The sequence below is a fragment of the Acinonyx jubatus genome, chromosome D1, assembly GCF_027475565.1.
Source record: "Acinonyx jubatus isolate Ajub_Pintada_27869175 chromosome D1, VMU_Ajub_asm_v1.0, whole genome shotgun sequence".
NCBI lineage: Eukaryota > Metazoa > Chordata > Mammalia > Carnivora > Felidae > Acinonyx > Acinonyx jubatus.
In genome coordinates, this window is record NC_069390.1 from 50,207,457 (window position 1) to 50,234,552 (window position 27,096).

Consider the following 27,096-nt stretch of genomic DNA (forward strand, 5'->3'; position numbering starts at 1 on the left):
ATGCCTTTCATCTTCCACCATCCTCCCCTCTTCCACCAGGTTCCTTTCCTCGCGGTGGGCTACTGCCCCACAAATCTCTCCCCCAAACCTCCTCTTCCTTCAGCTCCTTCAACCACAGGCAGGGCCCCTTATGCAACCTCCTGCCCCATCCCACTCAATAGCTACTCAGCAGGCAGGTCCCACTCAGCAACACAGAGCTTTAAACACAGAGGTCACTTAATGTTCTCTGAGCATGGTGGGCTGGGCATGGTGGAGGGGGCCCAGCCTTTAACTTTCTCCTCCCTGGATGGGGACCCTCCTCCCTGGGTGGGAATGGGCGAAGCCCTGAGTCTGATCCAGATCTGCTTATTCTTTCATAGCCCTGGTTCCCCAGCATTCCCTGGCTCATGGAGTCCCCTTGTGGTCTTTGCAGCTGATTCACTACGTAGAGTTAGAGGAGTCTCGGTCTGTAGTTGCTCAAGGACTCTCATAAAGCTCAGTGCCATCCAAGCTGACTAGAACACAGGGCTCAGCACTGCATTTCCAGTGCTACTTCTATTATTAATGCTGTCCCTAGTTCCTGCTACCGAGCAAGTCCTTATGCAACAGGGCAGTGTCCTGGGGCTCCCATGAACTCAAACACAATCTCCAGACAGTGAAGGAAGCTACATATGTTCTGGGGGCTTTAGAGAATTATGGCTTAAAGCAGTAAGAGGAACATCTTCTGGGTTGAGTGGTCCTTGAAGACTCCCATGTGATTCAAAAGTCCTTTTCTTGCCTATTATTCCCTTTTTTGCTTTCAAGCATCTCCTCTGGCAGCAGCAGCTGGAGCTAAAAGCTATTTCCCTGTAACAAAGCACAGCTTTCCCAAGGTCCTTGCTATTAATGCTTTGGTGCCTGCTGACATGTGAGAGCAGCAGCAGGATGGGAGGTGGAGGGGCAGGCGTGCTGTGTGGGATGGCTTAGATTCTGCTGGACTCAGTGAGTTGAGGGCAGCATCCCAGGTTTCCCCTTGTTATCCTGAGAGTGGAGTTTCCTCAGGTTTCCTGAGAGTGGAGAGTAACTATTTCTTTTGCTACAAGGATCTCCAGATCCTTATTCCTGATCTAAGGTTAGGTTCTAGATATGCCCACATTCACACAATACTTTGGTTCCATACTTGAGAAGCAACAGAACTATCACATTATTTTTAAGCAGCAGCACACAAGCCATTAGCGCCAATCCCAGGAGTGGACATCTCGCAACTTTAAGGAACATAACATTTAAAATGCAAGCGAAAGATCAGATTTCGTCATTCCCAATTACTCATGCTGTTGATATCACCCTGTAGGCTCCATCCAGGTGGGGAGGCAAAACTGCAGCTCTGTGGCTGCCCTGCCCTGCTTCAAGGTCCTATGATGCAATCTTCTACAGCACGGGGACCTCAGTTGTCAACCCATTCTAGAACCTTGTGTGCCAAGATGAGTCAAACTCCACAACCTTTGCCTCCACTATCAGGTGAACCCCGCCTGCCAAGCTGAGATCCTACTTGGATCCTAGCTCAATCCTAAAAGTTTGCCATGAAGACCTCTGCCATTATTCTCTCTAAACAGAAGCCCACCCTGATCCCTGCACTCTTGGCTTCTTTCTTAGAGGTTGAATCTGCAGCTACAGTCACTGCCACTGGAGGGCTCCACTCACTACCCCTAGATGGAAGCTTCCAAAACTAAGAAGGGAGTACCTGATGCTCTACCTTGATATCTTAGCTATGGACTCTGGGCTCCCTGCCCATCTTCTCCTTGTGAGTAGGTGTTGCCTGTTCCAATTCAGCTCTGTTCCTCAGTGTGACTGTGATTCCAGGCAACAGAGAGAATGTAGGTAAGCCACAACTAAAACAGCACTCTGAATCCACATCTCCATGCCTCCTTCAGAGACTTCATTAAGCATTAATGACACGAAGGAAAATTCAGAATGTTTACACTGCTTAACTTGAATCAACTTGATCTCTTTGGATGGCATTTTCTTGATTGGTTTTATGATCTTTTCTAGTAAACCTTCTAAATCTGGACATTTACTGTCAGCACGTATAGTATTTAAGCACTCTCCACTCAGATCCTCAGCTACGTGGGGAGAAAAAAAAAAGTACATTTTTGTTTTCCCAACCCTCATTCATAGCTGCTTCTCTTTTGATAATCTGAGCACAACTCACGGTGGTACTCCCTAAACCTACAAGTTAAAATTGCACTTTGTAATTGCTTTGTGATTTTTCCCTGTTTCCTTATAACATTTTTAAGCATTTCAATCATCAATGTCATCACATTTCATGTTCCGAATTTGATTTAAAATGGGAGAAAATATGTAACTCTACCACTATTGATTATAGGCTTTAGCCTGTGAGCTTTAGCTCATAAATAAAAATAAAATTATAAGAATAGGACTAAAAGATAATGTTAGAGCTGCTAAAATATCGCTATTAAAAGAATATAGATTTTTATTTTCATTCTAAACAGAACTGTAGTACACGGTAGGGGACATCAACAGGAAATGACAGGCATGTGACTGATCTTCATTGCTGAGGAACTGTGTCTTTATCAACCCAAGGGAGCCACCATAAGCTAGAGAGCTGCCCACAGGTCCTGCAGGTTCATGCAGGGTTTGAATTTCCCTTTGCAAAATAAGACACAAATACAACAGGAAAGCAGATTTCCCCCTCACTTTATACAGCATTTGCATGTCATTAAGAGCAGAAAGTCTCTCTTCTGGCCATGACTGTTTCAACATGTGAGCTAAGCAATCAAACGTTGACAATGTTTTCTTAGGAAAATTTCACTGAATGTCTATCATGTGCCATGTACTTTGTTAGATACTGGACATACCATAGTGGGCAAAACAGAAGAGTGGATCTCGTGGCAGCTTTGGGAATGGTTCTCTTCACTCCAAAGGAACACCAAATGGGTCAGGAGTGGATGTTTACCAGTGTCCCAGAAAATATATTTGTTTTAAACAACAGAAATCCTACCTCATATTGCTTACATAGCAAAGGGAATTTATATGCTGACATATTCACAGAGGTAACACTATGTTCAGGAGTGGCTTGATCCAGCCGCTTGATCAAGGGTCTAGATTCTTTTTCTTTCTATTCTGCCATCCATGGGGTTGGCCTCACCCCATGCCCGGATCTTCTACAGATTTAAAAGGGCCACAGCTGCTCCTGGGGTATACGCTTCTTTGTTTACATCCAACAGGAAAGAGACAGCATCTTTGTCCAAACATTCACACCAAATGTTGTATAATCTTCTCCAACTGAATCAGCTTATGCAGTGCTAATCCCCCATGGATGGTTTGAGTGGTTTAGCCTCGGACCAGGTCATAGTTTCATCACTGAAGCCAAGGAGGGAGCTACGCTCCCTAGAATCCCCAATCAGAGCCATCAAAAAGAAGGTCTGATGCTGGGGAGGCAACTAATTAACACTCACACTGTGTGTGGGCACCTGCAGAACTGGGCAAAATCCTTGTCAGCTCTCTTGCTTCTTGTTCTTGGGATGTGAGAACTAAAGCCATCTACCCCAACACAGCTGTCTACAGAACACACTCTACGTCAACTTGACTGTAACTATTCTACTGTCTTCATTAACATAACTTTACTATTCCTGGAGAGTCTTGCCACGAGAGATAAAAGTTGTAAATAACATCATTGTTTATTACAGGGAATTCTCAAAAGACCATCGAATTCTTCCTTAGTATCAAAAGACAAGTTTATACCCCCAAACTCTTTGAATTTTGGTCTCACAATCCTCACCTTGCTGTGTCCACCTAAATTATCACCTCATGATCTTTACGGAATCCTAACAAAGCTCCCCCATTCCGTAGCAGGCAAGCAATAAACTCAGCTTTGCCCTATTAACAGGTTGTTCTGGTGATATTTGGGAGGCCGCAGTCAACAGGCACATCTCCCAAAAGACTCATTTCCAGGAGCAGTGGCCTTCCAGACATCCCCATCCTCTGCCAAGATGCACCACTCTTGCTCCAGGCCCACCAACACCCCAAGTTCCCTCTTACCCCTAGATACCACCTAGGGGTGTGGCTCTTTCTGAGGCTGGCAGGAACTCTTCTGGTGCATTTCATCTATGGGGGAAGAATTGGCCCATTGGCCCACTGTATAAACTGTCACCTCTGAATGCCACTCCTGGAGATGGAGATTGCTGAAGCCTCAAGCCCGTTGTTAACCACTTTTTATTTAATTGCTATTCAAGTGTGCAGCAGGTGTGCTCCAGGGCAGAGACTGCTGGGGCGAGGTCATTTGTGAGAGAGAGGAGAGTCAAGATGCAATTGACTTTTTGTTCAGGCAGAAATGTTATTTTCTAACACACTGTTATTATCTCTTATAACTCTAGTGTTGCCCCAAATGTTTCCATGTTTTATATGATCACCAGCTCTACAGATACTCAGAAGAACCACTGGTTTTGCATCCCAGCTAAAGATGAAAAAATGCTTAGTGTCTTTTTTTTTTTTTTGATAACTAATTCAATACAAGAAAGAAGACTGCTTGGAAAATACTGAGTGGTCTTGGCTTTGTTTGCTGACCATTTCTTCCATCAGCTGGAAATACAATGCCTCATTAACACTAACCGTGCCTACTTGTCCAAACGGCACTCTGGTCACTTGTAACAATTGGCACAGATTCCAAAAGGTTTGTTAACATTCTTCAGATCCCAAACATACAGCATATCTTTATGTTCTTTGCAATTGGTTTTGCTTCAGTGGTACTGCAGGTGTTTATGGATACTGGCATGCTAAATCTCACCAATAAAAATAGTTAATTTTTTCCAAAAAAAATTTCAACTACGAGTCCTTTATTTTATCCAAAAAATCATTTTCTTCTATTTTTTTATTTTTTATTGTCACACATAGGTGGAGCGAATCATTACATTGTGTAAAACTGCTGCTAAAGTGTTTCCCTGTTGAGAAAACTAACTTATGGATTAATGTCCTTGTCCCTCCTGATTGGTTCTCATTCAGGGTGCAGCTGTCTACCCTTCACCACAGACATCTCGGTGCTGTTTCTGCTTCCTCTGTCTCTTACAAAAGAAGACACTAAAATACTCTAGAACCCGGCCACCTATGTCAGCTCAGGGGGGTCCTTCAAGAGTTAACAAGGTGTCTCTTTACTGTTCTGAATATTTTTCACTTTCACTCAAAATGCAAAGCTATCATCACCAGATGCAGTTTGTGATGTAAGAAAGAAAGAAAGAAAGAAAGAAAGAAAGAAAGAAAGAAAGAAAGAAAGAAAGAAAGAAGAGAAGCAACAGGCTCAAATGGAGTCACTTGTGCAAACATCCCGCATCATCAAACAAGGACTTAATACCTAGCCTACCTGCAGTTCAGCCTCTCCCAGGAATGTGACCCTTAACCAATCAATCTGGACTTATCTGGTCAGTAGCACTAGTGAGGTATTCTGCCTGACCCCTATTTTCCCCCAAAGGAAGGTTATCTTACCTGAAACAATCCACTCTTTGCTAGAGCAACTTCCTGCTTCATTCACCTCCTTCTGCCTACAGAAGGCTTTCATTTTGTACAGCTCTTCAGAGCTCCTTTCTATCTGCCAGACGGGAGGCTGCTCAATTCATGAATTACTGGATAAAGCATATAAGATCTTTCAATTTACTCAGTTGAATTTCGATTTTTTAAACAATGGGAACAAAGTGAGGAAATGACCTCTTCTCATATCCTCCTTCTAAATGGAAAAAAGTCAATCAAAACGTACAGCTAAATAAATTAGGGCCATTTCCATTTGAACAGCCCCCTGCAAGTTCTGTGTCAGGACCTTTTACATCTTTCCTTGAACTGACTTGTACTTTGGACTCCATCGAAAACTGTGGAACTTTAGAACTAAAGGAAACCAAATGCCATCACAATATGCCTCATTCATTCATTCTTTCATTCGTTCATCAATACTAATTCAATACCCATGTAAGAGGGATAGTATTTCCATTCTCTGCAAATCATGTTGTTCCATGCAATGAATCAATGCCATAGACTGCTATAAGCCAAGGGCAAATAACACAAGGTCAATTATCAGCCAGTCCCTCATGAAATAAGAGTCTGGAAAGCCAGGCCTTGTTCAGGGAAAAGAGATACATCTAAATTCCAAATGTTCCCTTTGCATGTTGAGAGGAAACCGTAGAGATCTGAACATAAGGCATAAGTAGAGAGGAGTCATGTTATGTATAAAGTAAGTGTAATAGAAAGAGTTAGGGGTTTCCCCAAAAAGAAAGATGAGATATAGCTTTAGTGACTTAAGAGAAGTCATTCTAGGTACCCAGCTAGTTTCCCTCATCTGTGCCTTACCTGGCTCTAGTAGCAGAAGCACACTTCTAGAAGAACATCCTAAGAGATCTTAGAATTACAAAGAAATGCAAAAACCTCAGTAGTTAAGGATTTTAAAGGAACAAAGGGAATGTAAAAATCACTAGTCTCCACCAGGCCAGGAAATAGCCTCACCCTATCAGAGACAACCAGTGGTAAAACTCCCAGCGCTGGTTCAAAAGTAAGCAAGGCCCCGCCCTCCTTACCCAAGAGAAGGAGCCCCAAACCCCAATCAGTTTATACCTGCTCTCAGAGCATACTCGTGTCTAACAGTTACCTCTGCTTCATTATAATGTCATAGTATCAGCCTTAAATGGAGCACAAGCTTCTTTAACATGACATAGGATGAATGTATAGGCATGTTTTCTAAGTACACCTGCACAACCTTGTGGCCCACCTTCACAAGTGGTGACAGAGCTCCCCTTTCTGAATACTCATCCTAAACTCTAAATAAAAAGAACCTACTCATCCTTGCTTGGGATGGGGGGTGGTCACGACTTCGGAAGTTATTCCCTATGATCTCCTTACTGGCTGCAAAACAAAGTTTCCTTTCTGTGAAAACTCCCCCTCGTGTGGTATCTACCTGTAACTCACCAAGGAGCAAACTCACATTAGTTCAGTTACAGAAGATTCTTCCAGCTGGGAGGAGGAAGTAGAGAGCTTTGGCAGAAGAGACAGGGAGAGGGGAAGACAGGATCTCCTGTGAGGTCCTGGTTTCACCCCTCAGGACTAAAATCCCAAATTTCAGGTGGATTGAGGAGGAAGCTGAAGGTGGATGTGTCGCTCTACCAACATGAGGCCAGAGGAACAACGTAGAAATGGCCATGTGGGGCACCTGGCTGGCTCAGTGGGTAGACAGTGTGACTCTTGATCTTGAGGTTGTGAGTTCGAGCCCCATGTTGGGCATGGAACCTACTTAAAAATAAAATCTTAAAAAAAAAAAAGGCCATGTAACTCAATGGACATGCAGAGGGTGTCTATACTGTCATCAAGTCCCCTGAAGCTCCTATGTGTCTCTGATGTTTGGAGGGTGTGGAAAGGAGGGGACTATTGGCTGACAGGGTTCCAGGGGTTCCAGCAAGTGTGGAAGTGACCCCGTACCAAGGGGTGCAAACACCTCCTAGGCCAGGCATCAAGTGAGAGATGCTGTCAGACCTCAGAGATCTTCAGGGCTGGCAACAGCCACATTCAGGTTTGGCCAGCCTCAAAGGGGCCGAGCTCCCACAGAGTAATCAGGCCTGGCTTGGGCTTGTTCTGTGAGGACAGGTAGCAAGTTACATCAGCAGGGACCCTCAGCACAGGCAGAGACAGTGTGGCATCTGATGGCCAGAGACAAGAAGGAAAATGTCCCCTGCCAGGTGAAAGCATGCAGTCCACTCCTGTCACAAGGCCTTTAGGCTTCCCTACACCTGGATGGCAGCTTAGGAAGGAACAAGGAGAGGAGACTTCTAGAAAGAAGGGAAATAGCTCTGGTAGAGAATTTAAGCATTATATATGACTAAATATTTATGCCAGAGAAACCAAGATAACCTAGAAAAGACCAGAAATCATTAATTAGCAAGATCAAGTTTTTTTTCCCCTTCCTGTTCTTTACCAGGATGGTATTCATTTTAGATAATAAAGAAATTTACATTTTCTTACACTATTTTAATGTACTTCAAGTGCTTCTGGTTCTCTCGGTTCCCATCCAGGCCAAGCATTTTGTTGTCTGAGGCACTGAGATCTTCTGTTGGATCATATTCAGAGTGGGGGGGGGGGGGCTGTGTGTCACCACATGCAGAAGATACTGTGATAGCATGTGGCCCTCCAGGTACAGACTCCTCATTTCCTCCATCACTATCTGCTGACACACACATTAGGCTTATGCTCAGCTCAATGACACAGTTCTTGGGCTACCCCTTCACAGGGCAAAGCATGTGATCGCCAGCCTCAGTTCATCCCTTACTTATCAGAACTGAATTCACGGTATTTCCAAAGACCAGCAATTGGGGTGCTGTAGGCACCTCAGGTACATCCTGCTTCTGTGTGGCAGCACTTTCCAGGGCTCTCCCTGTCCTGTCCTTGACTCCACACTTTCCCCTACCCAGTCTCAGTTTCCTTCTCTTCTAGTCTAGTCCTCACCTGGGCCCACGTCCTGCAATAGACGCCAAGTCCTCTGATGGGAACCTCATCACCTGCTTGGTTCTTTCTAGCCAACCCTTCCCCGTTGTGGAGAATCACTTTTGTTTCTTCAGTCTCTTGTAAATAACAATTTGCCCAAAGTGCTAAAGCCTCTGAGTCCCTCACTTCAAAATCTGGGTAGCACTGCGTTTCGCCTGCGTCAACGTCTCCATCCTGCCTGGGCCCTTCTCAGGAAGCTGGAAGGAGCATGGCTCACACTCCAATGACCCCTGGGGGGGGAAGACACCTAACCCAACCGGAGCAATTGGATGCCTTCTCCCGGGAATGTGTGTACCTCAAAGACTTCAGGCAGGTTCTGCGGGGCAGTTGATGGCCACTATCTAGAACTGGTTTCAACAGCCTGGTCGTGTAACTCCCAGTGGCGTCTGGATAACTGATGCTTGCTGTAGTTCTACAGCTGTAAGCTTACACCTTCAAGAGGTTCCAGAGGGTGGTAGGTGAGTACTCTGGTCATACTGGGCCACACTTGTCCCTCAGTTATGCCGGGAACTGCATAACTCTTGAGTTGTAGGGGGCACTGGGCTCAGTGAGGTGGCCCTGCGGACCACCAGACCAAGTGGATGCAGAACCCCCTTGTATATACACACACATAGGAAAGGCTGAGCTTAGAGAGAGGAGACTTATCCACACCTAAGCACAACGTGAATAGGACTCTGGGGTTTTTAGAATCTTGTATCACCGCCCGTCAGGATAATGTTGGGGATCTTCATTATACATTCTGATTGGATATTCTCTCTTCTCTCTCTTTTAGAGAAGTAAAATTTTATTTAACCAAATGGTGTCTGTGTCCGGTCTTCCCATTACACCAGTTCACTGCTTGTTAATGCAGAGGTTATGCAGCACTACGGGGGGAAAGTGATGAAAACCTGGGACTATTTTTATTATTCTCGCCGGGGTTCATGATGTAGGGCAGCTCCACTCCAGAAGGGCGGGAAGGGTGCTGGGCTGTGACCAGGCCAACACCATCTTCTCCAGGATATCAAAGGGGGGGGGGGGGCTGTAGTGGGAGCTCCAAGAGTTCTACTACCTCCTGAGGCCCCCTGGAAGGGATATTCCTGTCCCCAAGTCCCAGGCAGCTGGCTCTAGGGGAGTCTGCACAGCTTCCCAAGCCTTTAACATCATGGAGAGTGAAGGGAGCTGTATTGGCTGACCTTTGAGTGTGCAGTGAAGCCATCCAGAAACCCTGAGAGAGAAATGGATTTCTGGACTCATTGCCTTTGAAGACTCCATCTGCCACCTGCCCTGGCAAGGTCAGGGTGTGTTGGATGCAGCCCCGCCCGAGCCCGCTGCCAAATCTCTGCAGGGTTCAGGGTTCAGTCTTAACCTGGTCCCTCAGCCCCCAGCGGTGAAGAGCTTCTGCCAGGCCAGACTCCCTTTATACTAAATCCTAACTACCCCATAATCTCTCTCTGCCTTTCTCTCATTCACGTATACACACATGCTTATGTACACACACACACACGCACACATACCCAAACACACACAGAACTGGGACTTAATTGCCGTTTTTGCTTTTACGCAGAAAATCTAAAGGTTCTCAGACAGTGTAAGAGGAGAGGAGAAGAATCAGAATTTAAGGGCATGCATCTACGTCTAGCCCCTTCCCCCCGTCTGAGGGTGCAGGGGGTGGGATTTCCAGCCTTCCTTTTATCCTCCATGGCAAACATGATGGCTGAGGGTTCCATGAGGACACACGGCAGCCCCTTACCATGCGGGGCATACATAGTACTGACCGTAACAGAGAACCTCCCTGAGCGTCTACAGCCGCTGTGGCTTCACTGTCTGATCCTCACAACCACCCTTGGGAGACAGGCGCTGTTAGGGGCCACTTTGCAGAGGAGAACACTGAGATTCAGAAAGGGAGGAACAACTTGTGAGTGGCAGCACTGGGATCTGACTCTAGGTCCATCCAACTCCACAGTGAGTGCCTCTGACCAACAGCTCTGAGTCCAGTTCCCTCCTTCCTTACAGCTGTCAGCAAAGCGCAATGACCTCTCCAATCCTGCTTTTCATCTCATCTCGTACCAGTGCCCCAATTCTTTTGGCTGCACGTTTATTTTTAAAAGGGAAAGTACCGCTTCCACTCTTCGGATGGATGTGGGGTCCTGGGCGCATACTTCAAAGAGACAGGAAGCAACGGGGCAGAGATGGCCCCCTCTTCACTTGCCCCTCACAAAGGTGTGCAGACACGTCATTCTGGGGCAGCAGTTAAGAGACCACTGTTGTACCAGCTGAAGTCATTCTAGCTGCTGCAACACACGACTCCCAAGTTTCGGTGGTTTAACCCTAAAAACACTGATTTCTCACTTACATGGCTATCATACCCTTATTTGCAAAAAGTCAAGTGCCCAGTGTTTAGGGACCATCTCCCAAGCGAGCAAAGTCAGACAGTGCTTTTTCCTCAGGAGTGAAAAGAAGTCTCCAAGGCCCGCTTTTCACGCTCCCCGTTGGGTACCATGCATGCACCGCCACTCAGGGTCCTGTGCACAATACACCACCTATCCTCACTCCCCGGCAAGGGCACTGAGAAGGAGCTGCTGTGCACCAAACAGGGGCTCCTGTCTCAGCCCCACACCACATCCCTAAACTTTACTCCTTTCCCATCCTGGGACCTGAGAGGCAGAGAGCTCTGTGACATTCTGTGACACTCCTGATTACAAACAATTAAAGTCAGCTGTGACTGAAGGGTACAAAAAGTCTATTACCACTGCTCTGATGGTCACTGGTACTGACAGACTCAGGCAGTATAATGAGCCCTCACATGGACTCCTTTGAGGGCTCCCCCAGGAGCTGAAGAAGTGAGGGGCAGTTGGGTTAGCATCTGACTTGCAGCTACTTCTCAGGTGATTCAGGGGGCCGTGGGTCTCCCTCAGGGATTAATTTTGAGTCCAGAAAAGAACGAGTCTTAACTTCACTGGCCCAGGGGCAGAGATACCCTTGGGGACCTATAAATTAGGGGGCCTTAGGTGCTGCTTGAATACACCCCAGGCCCTGAAGCTTAGAATCAGTCCATAGGTTCTATGCCGGTCTTCTCCCTCAGGCACCATCTCCAACAAAGGAAGACTGTCCCTTCCTCCCCAGGGCCCTCTGCCTCCCTCCCCAGGGCCCTCTGCCTCCCCAGGTCTGCCTCGACCCGATTCTCCTGAATCTTGATGGCAACGGAACCCACACCACTGAGGTTTTGTCTTGGCCTCTCAGGATGGCTTTGCTGGTAGTAGAGCTGCCTGTACTGGAAGAATAAGAGGAAAGTTCTCTGCCTGGAACCCATGCTCCCTGGAGTCCCGTTTTCCAGGGGCTCACTTCCCATCATTTAACCAAGAGCAGGAGGGAAAATGCCTTCCTGGACAGTCTCACCTGCCACCTTTGTGCTCCTGTAGCACCTGATATGGATGTTAAGGCTCATGACTGTGCATTTTAATGGTTAGTTTGCATGCCTTCTTCTGTCTCTTTTGTGGTCTACAAGCTCTTCACAGGATGGTTTCTTATTCACATCTATTCTCTTTACCTAATACCGCATTTGACTCTCACAGGTGATACCTAGTAAATGCAATTTGTTTTTGAAAGAATGAGTTAGCACATAAATAAGAGAGGGTGTCAATGAGCAAAGATGGATGGGGGGAAGCATGAATGAGAAGTAAATGATGGGGGGGTGGTAAATGAATGAATGAAGGTGTGAAGCAGAATGATGGCCCACTGGATGCAAGTATTCACTCATCTCTTCTTCCCTGCACACAAACCCCGGTTTTTAGTTGGGACTATTTACACCCAGTAAAAGAATACATTTCCCACATGTGTCCATGCGACTAAACTCTGTGACTAAGTTAAGTATAAGTAGATGTGTCACATGAGATATCAAAGAAAATCCTTTGAAAGAGAATGTGTGTGCTTTTGGATCTTGCCTCTTTCTACCTTTGGATGACCTGAAAAGATATGTTGGAGCTTAGCAGCCATGTTGTTCAATGAGGTGACCTCAAAAAAACCCCACACTGGGACAGTGAAGCAGAAAGACAGAAGTCTAGTTCTCTATTATAATCACAGAGCCACTAGGCTACCTTCTTTTGGACCTTTTTTTATGTAAGAGAGATATAAATTTCTATTTCATTTGTTGTTTTGTGCATTTTTATCACATGTAGTTGAATCTGATATTAAACAGCTTGTCCAGAATCACAGGTTAATGCTACAGCCGGTCCTGGAATCCAGGCCTCCTCTCTCCTAGTCTCAGGTTCTTTCTGATGCTACACATAAGTCACTATATGGCGACCTGAAATTCCACACTCATCTGGATCCTGTAGACACCTTCCAAATGTCAACCCAAAGCCATGACATGGAATCAGAGAATCTTAGTCATTCTTGAAGACAATCAAAGTGAGGGATGAGTGATCAATGTCCAAAACCCACTAGACAGAGGGGGAGCAGACTCAACCTCAGACTGAATGCAATTTCCAACGGCCTCAGAAAAGGCAACCAGAGAAACCCATCAGTGACTGTAGACCCCGGTATACTCACACTCTTGGTGTCTTCTGCATTTCAACAGTAAAGCATTTATTCTTCCACAAAGTGGAGCATGTGGGAGTAGGGTCTTACCTCCACCAGGGAATGCCAGTGTGCAATGGGCTTCCGAGGATACGACAACATCTCACTCCAGTGGTCTCTGCCCAGCCTCTCGGCTTCGTTGCCTACTTGACACACGCCGATGATCTCATTATGACCTACACTGTGAAAACGGCCCACAATAACTTTTTCTTAAAATTTTGGTATGTAAGAGCAACAACTACTCAAACCGAGAGGAATTAGGCAAGGGGTGGTTCTTTTCATTCCTTAATTTAAAACTACAGGACAAGCTTAAAAGCCAATAGAACTTGGGATCCAAGATGGTACTTGGTGGCACAGAGAGGAAGAGCAGAGGTTAGCTGTCACACACCTGAGCTTTTGTAACACTGGCATGGCTTAGCTTGTTCCTGATGCATGCTAGGGATGACAACTCTGGTTCTAGAATGAGGCTGACCTCCAGGTCTTCAAACCTATGTAATGAAAAGGAGGCCATCTGAAAGGAGTTCCTTGCATTAATGGCTGCTCAAATTCCTATAAGAGGCAACCAAGTATGTGTAAAAGAGAAGTATTGGGTAGGGCAGCCACAGTCTGGAGCTTACAAAGGGGGCAGGGTGGGGATACTTCCTGAGTCTCCTTGCAACCCCTCTCTTCAGGGAATGTGTGTTCTCCCACTCTCCCCTCCTTCCTTCCAAGCCCACCTTTGCTTCTTTGACCCAACTTGATTTCCCTACTGTAGAAAGATACTTAGCTCCTTTAACTTTAGGGCTAATATTTCTGAAACTTTCCCTGGGTAGGTGCCTGCCTTGGGGCAATCTTTCCCCTTAGCAGTTTCTGGTTAGAAGTCGCCTGTGTAACTAGAATGATATGACCCATCCTTTAACTCTTTAGGATCCGAGCTCATGGACTTTCTGTTGTTTTCCTTCCTGCAAAGATGAGTAATTTTTCTCCTATTTGTATGTAGGGAGTAATGGCAAGACACGGGTGGGGGAGTGTGAAGGACATTTGAGTCTGTGCTCATTAAAATCAGTTGTGTGCAGAAGCCCCATGAATTCTGCCATGGATTTTTCCAGGCAGATTCATGAGTTTACTGAGAATTGAATTGAAGCAGAGCTCATATAATCAGATTTGTTGATGCGGGAATCTTGGCAATCGCTTGAAAAAAGCTGGCCTAGATTTCCACGGTTGGTGGGCAACGTCCCCTCCTGTGACCTGACACTACTGGTGTTGTGTTTCGTCCAGAGAAGACAAGATAAGGTTTATTGCTCCATGTGGGCTGTCACACCCATGGGCAGCTGAGCCAACCCATGTGTTCCCTGAGCTGGAAGACAGTTCTGTTTCACCTAAGCATCTGCTAGAAAGGGTGTTCAGGGCACTGATGCTGCCTTAGTGACATTTCAGGGGTATGTGGGAAAATTTTCAGCTACAAATAATATTTGTAAGATTATATTAGAAGTCAGAATGATTTTTTTTTATACTTGTGCCCAGACCACGTGGGAGGTTTCCAATTAAAAAGAGACTCTGCATTTCAGTCCAATGACTGGTTTAACATGTCTAATTCCCTGTTGGTACTTCCTTTGCATATTAAAATGACTGTTTTTCAAATCTGTCCTTTAAATACACAATTGGCTACAATGCAGGCTATAAATATCTCTTCTGTGCTGTATTAATTAGAAAGTCGAGCATCTTATACATTTTAATGTACCCTGTCATCCATACTGATTCTAGCATTTTCAAGAGAACATTTCTGTTTGCTTTCAGACTTAAGTGGATGGAAATGATCTTTATTAAACACACTTGGAGAAGGGAAAAAATAACAGAGTTATGTATTTAGAAATGTTGATGGTGTGGCTAAAGTAATCACTCTGCTATTTTGAGTGGAATCTTCCCACGAAGGCCAGGCAGGATTGCGCAGGAGAAGATTAAGACCTGCAGAACCAGGTTTTTCCAAGCTGAGATTCTGGGGAGTATGCAGGAATGGAAAGGGGATGAGGTGGGGAGGAGGGGAGGATGGGGAAGGAGAAAGAAATAAAAAGGTGGAGAGCAAAGAGGCACTTGGGTAATATAACTCTAAAGCATGGTTTGGAAAATGGCGACTCCTTGTCAGTCAGCTTTCCCGGGGTGTCCATTTGACTCATTTCCTGCAGCCTGGGACACCAGCTAAGAACATGTGGCTGCACTCCCCCTCTTCCCTCCCTGTCCTGGGCACAAGAGACATTTTCCGCCCTGAGAAAAAGCTCCAGGTATCTCACCGGTCATAGTCCATGACGGCTATGGACAAGTGGATTTGGTCAATGTTCTCGGGAGGGACGTCAAAGACTATGGCTTCGTTGTAAACGGGATTCAGAGTGTTCCTCTTGGTGGATGTTTTCCTCTTCTTCAGTCGTCTGCCATCACACATCAGTGACACTTTCACGTAGGGATCTGTACAACCATGAGAAGTGGGGGTACTGAGAGGATAAATGTGGATGTAGGGGGCAGTTCCATCACTGTGGAGTTCCACGGACTACGGCATGCAGAACTCCCTTACCTGCCTGTGGGCTGGAGTTTGAGGATTTTAATTAATAAGATGCCTGGGCAGTGACTACAGTTAGGATAATTAAGACATTCATTCAAGTAAAAGCACAGGACACTGTCTCCTCAAAGTGTGTGGAATTTAAAAATAGTGTGAAAATATCTGTTACCAAATTAGAAAATGTTCCAGCTAGAATTCCAGACTTGCCTGGCTGCAATGGGGAGAGATACAAAGGTATTTCCAAGGCAGGAAAAACGGACTGAAGGCCCCGACTCTGAACCACCCCAGACAGTCTCTTCTTAAACATCAGGTCTTTAGGAAAGGGACAGATAGAATGCCTAGATGACAGGGACAGCTTTGGGGAGTACAGGGGCTTCAAGCCCCAGAGCTGCCTGAAGTCGGGTTGCAAAGGGGGAAGCAGTTCAGCACAGCAGGGAAAGGACAAAGCTTGCTTATGGCATGACCTTGGCATAGGGTGACAGGTGACAAGGTTGGTCTCTGCTTCAGGTGGGACTTCTCTGGTTCTACCTCACTATCCTTCTGCTCCATGGGGACTTCTCTTTCTCTCCTTGCCTGCACAACCATGTGTTTCCCTGACTCCCCATACACTGTCCAGGAGGCACTGAAAGGCCAGAAGGGGCCACATCTTTTTTTCTCTTGGAAAAATACTGGAGGCCAGTAAGTAAGCAGAATATACTGCATCTGATGTCCATTGATTTCTGTGATCAACAGCCAGTGGACTGGGTGTTCTATGACCACATTTTGGGAGCCCCTGAAGAAGTTGCTTGGGAATGTGTATAGTAGGACCTGCATATCAGGGCTTTCTTGTTATGGTTTAGAATATGGTTAGAATACCAAACTGCATAGTTCATTGACAGGCCTTGTAGGAGGATATATGATTGTTTTCAATCTTCCATAGGCCTGAGATGGTGATTACTTGTATCTGAAGAAAGACCCAATTAGATAAGCTGTGTCAGCATGTGTAAACTGTAGGTCCAGTTCACATCTATGGTGAAGAAGACATACAAGAGAATAATGACTATTCCCATTAGGTAGCATTTCATATGTGCCAGGTACTGTTTTATGACATTATATGCACTAACTTATTTAATCTTATGATAACCCAATGAGCCAGATACTATTATTACCCTCATTTTACAGATGGGGAATCTGAAGCTCAGACAGGGTAAGTCACTTGCCCACAGTCATACAGCCATGAGGTCTAGGAGAGGAATTAAACCTAGGTAGTTTGGTTTTATGCACCTTATTGCTCTATTAGAGACTTCATAAATACTACATTAGAACCATGGGAGGAAGTCTGAATTTGAGAATGTCCCACCTGATGCTCCTGTTATGTCCATTGCCTTTAAATTCCTCGCTTTTATAATGGTGATGGTCAGCCTGCCAGCAGTTGGAAGGTAGCAGAGGGAAAACATCAGCTCTCCAAGATCCACATTGTCCTGTTGAGAAAGCACAAGCGGACTCATTGGAAACTGTCCTCAGCCTGGCACGCATAAGGACCAGCTGCAGGACAGCATTGGAAGGGACACCACTGGTCCTCGGCTCATCTTGTGAATCCCTGCTATGTCTTGCTTCACGTCGACCACACGGAGGAGAACAAATGCCTGGACTTTGGGAGCCCCAGACCCTAAGGAAGTATAGCCTGTCCTCAGATGGCAAAGCTGTGGAGGCCGTCCAGGGCCTCCACCACCCTCTATCTAGCCACTTGCGGCCCTGCACAGCCCCCAGGAATGAAGCCCCCAGAGCCTTGGCTATTTCCCATGTGGTTCCATTCATATTCCCACCACAATCCCCCAGGGCCCCCCCCAGGACAAAGCTACCCAAAGAGGTGCTCCTTAGGACTGCAAAGCCCCACCAGCGGTGCAGACGTGCTCCGCACACAGCCCCACACAGCCTCTCCCTGTTTTGTATAGCCCTTCCCCCATAGTCTTCCCCACAGGCCCCACATGAGGGCAAAGTCTCCAAATAGCCACCATCTGTATGCCTCCTTCCCTTACAGCCCTACACACTCCCCTACCCAGTCCCCTCAGGATTGCTGTCATACTTGCACACACTCCTGCAAATACCCCCATCCCAAAACACACACAAGTGCATGCATGTGCACACATACACACTCAGCCAACAACCCTCCACCCAGCAGAGCACTGCACACAACCGGGTCACGCACTATGTATGTAGACCAACACACGGCTCCACTGGATCCTGAAACACCTTGCCCCTACTATGTGGCTCTAGACAAGGACCCTGCAGAAGGCTGTGAGTGCCACCCCGTGACCCCATGCGTGCCCTCCACAGCCCTGGACACACCCAGATACTCGCCTGGCCCTGCCCAGCCTCAGACAGAGCCCTCTGTAGTCTCTACACAGGGAGAAATTGGTGTGACCCCCTACTGCTGGTCTTGGGGGTTCCCACTTAGCTGTAGCTCTTGTCTTCTCTTAGTGTGTCCCTAAGGAGCCCGTTTCCCTTTGCTGGGGAAGACATCTCCTCAGGCAGTGTGCAGCCATTCAAATAGGTCGGACGACATGGTTCTCTTTCTCCTTTATAGCCCAAGGAGTTACCAGAAAGGGGGAAAAAAAGCCAGTTCATTTACTTTCCATTTCTTTGATACCTAAGGTTATCGAGCTGGGTGCCTGTGTCTAATTAATACGGTTTCATACTGACAATGCTCTGGGGAGTCCAGGTTTTGCCCTCAACATCCACAGACTCCCCTCCCTTCCTCGAGTCTCCAAAGATGCTTCTATTTTTAGAAGCAAAGATTCAGTTCTGGAAGGTCACCTCGCCCAACCTCCCTGCCTTGACCGCTTCTGCAGGAGGATGAGGCGAAGGGAATCTGTTTGGTCGCTAAGGCAGATGGATTGCTCTGCATCTCTGCGCATCACTTGCATTGTGTAAATAAATGACCTCACTCTGCAAGCCAGGCTCTTCTGGTTCTTGGAACCTGGATCTCAAGACACCCAGGTGGCTGGGCCTTTCCCTCTCAGATAGAGTGAGGGGGAGAGACAAGAATTCTACAGGAGTGTGGGGTGGTGGCACACCGGGCAGGCACTGGACAGTTTCATTCTGCTGGTTCCCTGTTGCAGGACAGGTGTCTGCTTTCCCTGAAGAGGGAGGATCTGATCCAGCTTCCTGCTGGTGGCAGAGGAGAAACAGAAATAACAGCTGTCCCCACAAATTATCTTTTTCCTCCACACTCCCTGCCCTATTCCTTTGCCCTTTGGCTTCTGTCTGCCTTAAGCAGAAAGGTCCAAACACCTGTTCCTCCCTCAGGAGGTTATTCGCTGCACCTAGCTCACCACCCCCTCCTCTCGTCCTGCTCAGAAAATCTCAGTTTGACAAAGCAAAACAGGAGTAACCAGAATCATGCCGATGAAGCTTCATCTCACCCATTTTCTCAGCATACAGTTCTGGAAGGTCCACGCTCACCCAAGCTCTGTCGGGCTCGAGATGTGATGGGGCCTGCACTCCAAGCCCTGCCCTTAAGCCCAATGAACATAACTGAATGTGACGACTCAGGTTACTTTTGTGCTAAGTACATTTTCTTCCCAACATAAACCCCATTCACAAATCACTCACAGTATGGCTCTTTGCTCATAAGTTTAAGGAAAAAGAAATCAAGCTTTGGACTTGGTGATACAGTATTCAAAAGGTCAACTAAAGTCCACATGTGTACTTAAAAAAAAAAAAGCCAGAAAATTAAAAACATAGTTATCAAAGAGAAAATGTTTGATTAGACTTTCAAGTGTTTAGAAATAAAACAGTTAACATTTTCTCAATCATGAAAGTAAAAATTATGATAAAATTAATATATAGATATTTTTAGTGAAAGAACAAAATATCCCCTTTCTTCTGTATCTGTGTCACTCCTTTCCCCAGAATGACACTGAATAATCTTTGTAGTTTTCTTTTCATTCATCCATCAATCCATCCACTTACTCGCTTATTCTTTTAACATCGGCTGCGATGGTGGTGGTTGGGCATTGTTCTTTTCCAGGCGCTGGAGCTGTTTTTGCAGTGGGAACAACAGACAGGGTCCCTTAAGTGCAGATGGGCTTGCAGGGATATGGAACAGGGGTTGACGGTACATAATGTTAAGTCTGCTTTTCCCCTATCAGCTGGTGCTGATTTGGGGTCAAGAAACTGTAGATCCCTATGTTTGCAAACATCCCTTTAAACCAATGGTTCTCAACAGTAGTAGTGTTCCCCTGGGGGCCTTATCTGGAGAAATTTTTTATTGTCATAACTGGGAGGCAGTTACTGACATCTAGCGAGTAGAGTCCAGGGATGCTGGTAAACATCCTACAATGCACAGGGCAGCCCCTTTTACTGCAAAGAATTATCAGGTTCAAAATGTCAATAGTTTCAAGGTTGAGAAACTGCCTTACACAGAAGTGCTTATATTGTTCGTAAAAATTTTTCCAGAGTGCTGATGAAAGTCAAATATAAAAGGGTGGTGGAATATTTGGCTTCTTTTTCAGCTTGACAAGAATACAGAGTGTCACTGGTGGCTGTGTGCCCTGGGGGATACAAGGGGAAGGAAAATGTCATATAAAGAAATGCTTCACTTGGTCCTGCTTTGTGTGGCCACGTTCAGTACTGTTAGCAAAATATACTGGGAATTTATAGCAAGTGCGTGAGAATTCTCTACCTGCCAATCTGTAATGTGATATGTTTGCCTGTAGCGGTCTATGATAGCTCTAAGTTTTGTCTAATTAGTGCACTTTGCATTCTTCTTCTTAGGTTCTTTTGGTGAGCTCCTTCCCAATTCTGTGAAGATCTAGAAGGGCTGCTGCAGGAATTCAGGTTTAACCAAATATTCATGGCCCTGTCCATATCTGTTTAGGGATAATCATGGAACCCAGGCAAGGCCACTTCAAATCTTCTCTGGGATTGAAAAACTGATATTGAAATGGAGCAATTATCATTTTATTGGGATTATTTGTTGGGAAGATATGAAACTAGAATTGTTGTAAGGTTCTTATACTATATGTAGCACACATGGTATAATATTACTTTAAGTTAGGCTGTGTATATTAAAGATGAACACTATGGGGATGTCTGGGTGGTCAGTCAGTTGAGCATCCGACTCTTGATTTTGGCTCAGGTCATGATCTCATGGTTCATGGGTTCAGACCCTACATGGGACTCTACGCTGACAGCTCTGTCTCCTTCTTTCTTAAACATTTAAAGATGAACACTATAAACCCACAAGAAATGACTATTAAAAGGATTTATAGCTAACATGCCAAAAAAGGAGATAAAATAGATGCTTTAAAAGTATTAAATTAATCCAAAAGGAGACAGAAAAAAAGGGAAAGAGAATACTACGAGAAGAGACAAATCTTGCAGAAATAGAAAACGAATAACAAGATGGTAAATTTAATCTTATTATTTCCATAATTACATTAAATGTAAGTGATCTAGGCATCCAAATAAAAAGCAAAGATTGAGACAATAAAATAGCAAGACTCAGTTTTATGGTGTCTACAAAAAAATGTACTTTAAATATAAAATATAAGTAAATTAAAAGTAAAACAGCAAGAAAAGATATGCCATACTAACACTAATAAAAAAATCTGGAGGACTATATTAATATCAGACAAGATATATGTCAGAGCAATGAATATTACCAGGACAAAGAGAGATATGATAAAGAGGTCAATTCATCAAAAGCACATAACAATTCTAAATATTTATGCACCAGATAACACACTCTCAAACACATGAAGCAAAAGCTGATAGAATTGCGAGGACAGACAAGTTAGAGTCAGAGGTTTGAATACTTGAACAACAGCACTAACAACTGACTTGGTGTAACCAGTGGCATTACAATAACACTCTATCAACCAGCAGTAGAATACATATCTTTTCAAGTGCACCCATAACACTAAACAAGCTAGACTATATTCTGTTCTAGGCCATAAAATGAGTCTCAATTAAATTTGAGAAGATTCAAAGTACATTTTCTGGCTGCAATGGAAATGAATTAGAAATCAACAGCAAAAAGATATCTGGAAAATCTCCAAATATTTTAGAACTAAATATCACACTTATAAATAATCCATGGATCAAAGAAGAAATCAAAAGAGGAATGAGAAAGTATTCTGAACTTAACTGAAATAAAAACATGACACATTAAAATGTGTGAAACGCAGCTAAAGCAGCATGTAGGGGGAAATTTATAGCACCAAAATGCCTATATTATGCAAGAAGGAAAGTCTCAAAACAACGACCTCAGTTTCCACTCTAAGAAATCAGAAGAAAATAAATAAATGAAGATTAAAAAGAATAAATAAAAACAAAGTAAGCAGAAGAAAGGAAATAATAAAGATTAGGTAAAATAATGTAAAGGTGTATATTTCAAATAGAGTAATCACTAAATAACTAATAGGTATAGTAAACCAAGACCAACCATATATGCTGTATACAGGAAACCCATTTAAAATATCATGACAAAGATAGGTTTTGAAAGATTTTTCAAAATTAGGCAATATAAACACTAATCAAAAGAACATTTTAGTGACTATATTAATATCAAAGAAGATTTCAAACCAAGGAATAGTTCCAGGGAGGAAGGATCAGATCATCAAGGGGACATAATCTTAAATGTGTATGTATCTACCAACAAAAATTCAAAATTATTGAACAAATCTGAGAGAATTAAGAGGTGAACTAGGCAAGCCCACAAGCAGAGTTAGAGACTTCAACACTGCCCTATCAGTCATTGATTGAACAGGCAAATAGAAAAGAAGTAAGGATATAAAAGACCTGAGCAATAATATCAACAAACTTGACCTAATTGGCATTTACTTTACCCATTGATACTCCATCTAACAACAACAAAATATTCTTTTTAAGTATACACAAAACATCCACCAAGATAAATTATGCTCTGGGCCATAAACATTTTTTTTCATTAAATTCAAGAAGATTGAAATCATACCAAATATGTTCCAAATAAGAATAAAATTAAACTAGAATTCAATCAATAATATCTGGAAAATCCCCCAATATTTGGGAATTAAACAATATTTTTCTAAATAACCCACAAGTCAAATAAAAACCCCCCACAAGGTGTATTAAACATTAATTTGACCTGAATGAAAATGAAAATACAACATATCAAAATGTGCAGGACCCAGACAAAGCAGTACTTATAGGGAAATGTACAGCATTAAATGTTTATATTCAAACAGAGGTATAATTTCAAAACACTGATCTGAGTTTCAACTGAGGAACACACACACACACACACACACACACACACACACACACAAAAGAGAAAATAAAACACAACACAGACAAAAGGAAGAAAATAACATAAGCATAGAAAACAATGAAATATAAAAAATGGAAGCACTTAGAGAAAGTCAATGAAAGCAATATCCTAGCAAGACTGACCAGAAACAAAAATTAGAAAATATTAATTATCAATATAAAAATGGAAATGGATATATCAATACAGATACTATAGACATTAAAATAATAAGAAATGTTATGATCATTTTTATCCCAATAGATTTGATAACTTAGAGAAAATGAACAACTTGCTTGAAAGACAAAAACAACCCACCATACCAAACTAAAGAAAAAAATAGATAACCTGAATTGTTTTATATCACTAAATAAATTGAAGTCCCAATTAAAAACCTTCTCACAAAGTAAAGTCAAACCCATTTAAGAAAAAAATAATACCAATTCTATATAAGCTTTTCCAGAAAAGAGAAGAACATTTCCCCACTCATTTTATGAGGGCAGCAATATCTTGATACTAAAACTAGACACAGATATTATAAGAAAACTACAGACTATTGTCCTCATGGACACAGACACAATTATCTTTAATAACATTTTAGCAAATTAAACCCAGCAATCTATTAAATAGGAGATATATCCTGGACGAGTAGGATTTATCCTGGGAATGCAAGTCTGGCTTAACATTTGAAAATATTAATCAAAGTAAATCAACATATCAACATACTAAAAAGGAAAAACCATATCAACAGACACAAAACAGTCATTTGAAAAAAGTCAATACCATTCAGGATAGATGCTCTCAGAAAACTGGAATAGAAGTGGACTTCCTTCTATTAAGAAAGACACCTGTAGGGGCGCCTGGGTTGCTCAGTCGGTTGGGTGTCTGGCTCTTGATTTTGGCTTGGGTCATGATCTCATGGCTCCAGTTTGTGGGCTCTGCGCTCACAGTGTGGGGTCTGCTTGGGATTCTGTCTCTCTCCCTCTCTCTCTCTTCCTGCCCTACTTATCTTCTCTATCTCTCTCAAAATAAATAAATAAACTTAAAAAAAAAAGAAAGATAACTTATAAAAAAACTATAGTTAATGGTAAACTTGATGACATACTATACATTTTCTCTCCTAAGGTTAGGAAACAAGGCTAGGACATCTGCTCTCACTACTTCTGTTTCACATTGTACTAGAGGGTCCGGCCAGTGAAAGAAAACAGAAATAAAAGATACACACCTTAAAAAAGAAGAAGTAAAACTGTTTTATTTGCAGGTGCAATGATTACTCATGGAGAAAATCCTTAGGAATCTATAAAAAACTACTAAAACAAGTTTAGCAAGGCCAACAAGGCTAATATGAAAGCAAAATTATTTCTATATACTAGAAATGAAATAAGAATTGAAATTTAAAAATACACTTACATTTATACTCACAGATAAATTTAGCAAATCATGTGCAAGACCTGTATACTGAAAACTACAAAACAATGGTGAGAAAAATTAGAGAAGACATAAATAGAGAGATATTTCACATTCATACATCAAGAGACTTATTAACATTGTTAAGATATTGCTTCTTCCATAATCTATAAGTTCAGTGTAATTCCAATCAAAAGTTCAACATACCTTTTGTAGATATTGACAAACTGATTCTAAAATTTATATGCAAATATAAAGAATCTAGAATAATCAAAATCATTTTGGAAAAAAGAAACAAAATGGAAGTACTTAACACTACCTATGAGGTGTAGAATAAAACCACAGTAATCAGTAATCGAGGAGATGTTCACAAAAGGACAGACATACTGATGAACGGAACAGGATGAAGAGGCCAGAATTAGACCCTCATTTACATGGTCAAATCACTTTCTAGAAAGGGAGCATATAATTTAATGAAGAAAAGATACTCGTTTAAACAAACAGTACTGGAATAGTTGGATATCTATTTGAAACAACAACAACAAAAGAACCATGACCTTTCCTTCACATGGTAGGAAAGGAATTCATGCAAATGGATCATGTAAGTACCGAAACTATGGAAGTGCTAAAAGAAAGCATAGGAGAAAATGTTTGTGACTTTGGGTTAGATAAATATCCCTTAGATGGCCACAAAAAGCACAATACATAATAAAAGAATCTCATACCGTTTGCTTCATTAATGTTAAAAACTTTTGCTCTTCAAACACATTCTTAGGAAAGACAAAGGTTAAGCCACAGGCTGAAGGATTGTATTTGTATAATATACAGCCCATAAAGGAATTACATCCAGAATATGTAAAGAATTCCTACAACTTAGAGAAATAACCTAACAAAAACAGGGGCAAAAGATCTGAACAGGCACTTCCTCAAAAGAACGTTAAACCATAGCAAGATACCACTACACAACCACAAGAATAAGCTAAAATGAACGACTGACAATATGACTTATTGCCCATGATGGAGAGTAATTGCCTCTCAAGCTCTGCTGGAAATGCAAAATGTTAAAACCATTTGGGAAAAACAGTTTGGCAGTCTCTCTTAGGTTACACATACACATGCCAAATGACCCAGAAATCTCACATTTAGTTATTTCCCTAAGTGAAATAAAATCACACCTCCATCCAAAGACTTCTATGCAACTGTTGTGAGCCCAAACTGAAAAGAAACCCAAATGTAGCATCAAATGGTGAATGGACAAACAAAATGAGGTATATCCATACAATGGAATGCCAGTAGGCAACCAAATGGAAAAAACTACTAATAAAAGAAACAACACGAATACATCACAAAAGCATTAAGCTGAGTGAAAGGATCTCCAACAAAAGACAACATGTATGATTCCCTTTATATGAAACTCTGGGAAAAGCAAAATTACAGTGACACAAAAGTGATCAGTGGAAACTAGGGACTGGTGGTGGGAGGAGGGAACTGATCATAGAGGAGCACCGGGAAATCTTTGGGGATGAGAGAAATATTCCATGTCATGATTATGGTGGCAGTTACATGGCTGTATAATTGTGACAAAACTTGTACACTTAAAATTGGTTAGTTTTATGGTATATAAATTAATAATGGGCATTAACAATTCTGAAAAGACACATTTTGTAGAGGACTACACTTTTGTCTTCCAATTTTATGGCCTTGAGTTCAGAGGATATGCCTTAATGATTTCAACCATTTAAAATATTATGTTATTCTGTCCTATCCTGTCTCATTCAGTTGTGCTCATATGTGCTTAATGTGTATTCTCTATCTTCAGGGGCCAAATTCCCATGTGTCTATTAAATCAAGCTTGTTGACTTTGTATCCAAATCCTCTTCCTTCCAGAATTTAATTAATAATGCTTTGTCTTTTAAAATACATTTAAAAAATAAATAAAAATTAAAAAGTGTTTTTTATTTTTTATTTTTTTTATTTTTTGCTATTCCATTATGTTTCACAGCCAAATTAACAAACATTTAAGATATAGTTAAAATATTCCCATTTTTTTGCTCACTGCAGTTTCTTAAAACCCACATCCCCCCTTTATAGAAACATTTTTCATTTTACTTGAGTATGTCCTTGAGAACTTTTTTTCTTTTTTTTTTTTTCCAGTGAGGGATCACAGGTAGTAAAAATAATTTTTATTGTGGTCTAATTCTTAAAAGAAAGTTGGCTGGGCATAGAATTTAGGTTAAAATTATTTTATCTTAGAATCATTTTACATTGTCACAATGTCTCCAAACACTTCATGTTCTAGCTGGGATGAACATTTGATGCCATTCTTTTGTAGATTTTTTTTTTCCCTCTCAAGGAGGTTTTAAGATGGTCTCTTTGTACTTTTATTTTGTACTTACACCTTCTGAAATTTTCCCAAAAGGTATTTAGATATCTTGTCTTCCTTGATCTTGCTTGGTCCTCAATGATCCATATTAATTAGAATTCTTTCTTTTCTTTTAATGTCTTCCGCCCCTCCCCACTCCCTCTCCCCCCACCCCGCCCCGGGATCAGTTGATCTGTTCATTTTGGACCATGATAGTGGTTTTCCTCATGTTCTAGGACATCCCTAATTGTCTATATTTATAATTAAAGGGTCAAAGGAAAGTCTTCTGTTGCTTATGTCCTCTGTAATTCCTTTACTATTATTTTATGAGGGACCTCAGGAGGCAGTGCAGGCAATCTCGTGTTTTTTATCTGATGTATTTAACTAGGAGTTCTGATGAATTACTCTTTAACACTACCTGTAGGATATTAACATCACCAAAATTACTGAACTTTGGCATTACAGAAGGTTACACAAGTTAGGCAA

The 27,096-nt window shown here is 42.7% G+C and overlaps 1 protein-coding gene across 1 annotated transcript in view; it reads right to left on the reverse strand.

The window, feature by feature from the left end:
- Positions 1-27,096, reverse strand: part of SYT9 (synaptotagmin 9) — a 198,198-nt gene that overhangs the window by 38,082 nt on the left and 133,020 nt on the right. Inside the window, exons 4-6 of the mRNA XM_027073240.2 lie at positions 16,908-17,028; positions 15,306-15,477; positions 13,090-13,219 (exon numbers count right to left, since the gene is read on the reverse strand). Coding sequence (XP_026929041.1) covers positions 13,090-13,219; positions 15,306-15,477; positions 16,908-17,028 — 423 coding nt within the window. The remainder of the gene's footprint in view (positions 1-13,089; positions 13,220-15,305; positions 15,478-16,907; positions 17,029-27,096) is intronic.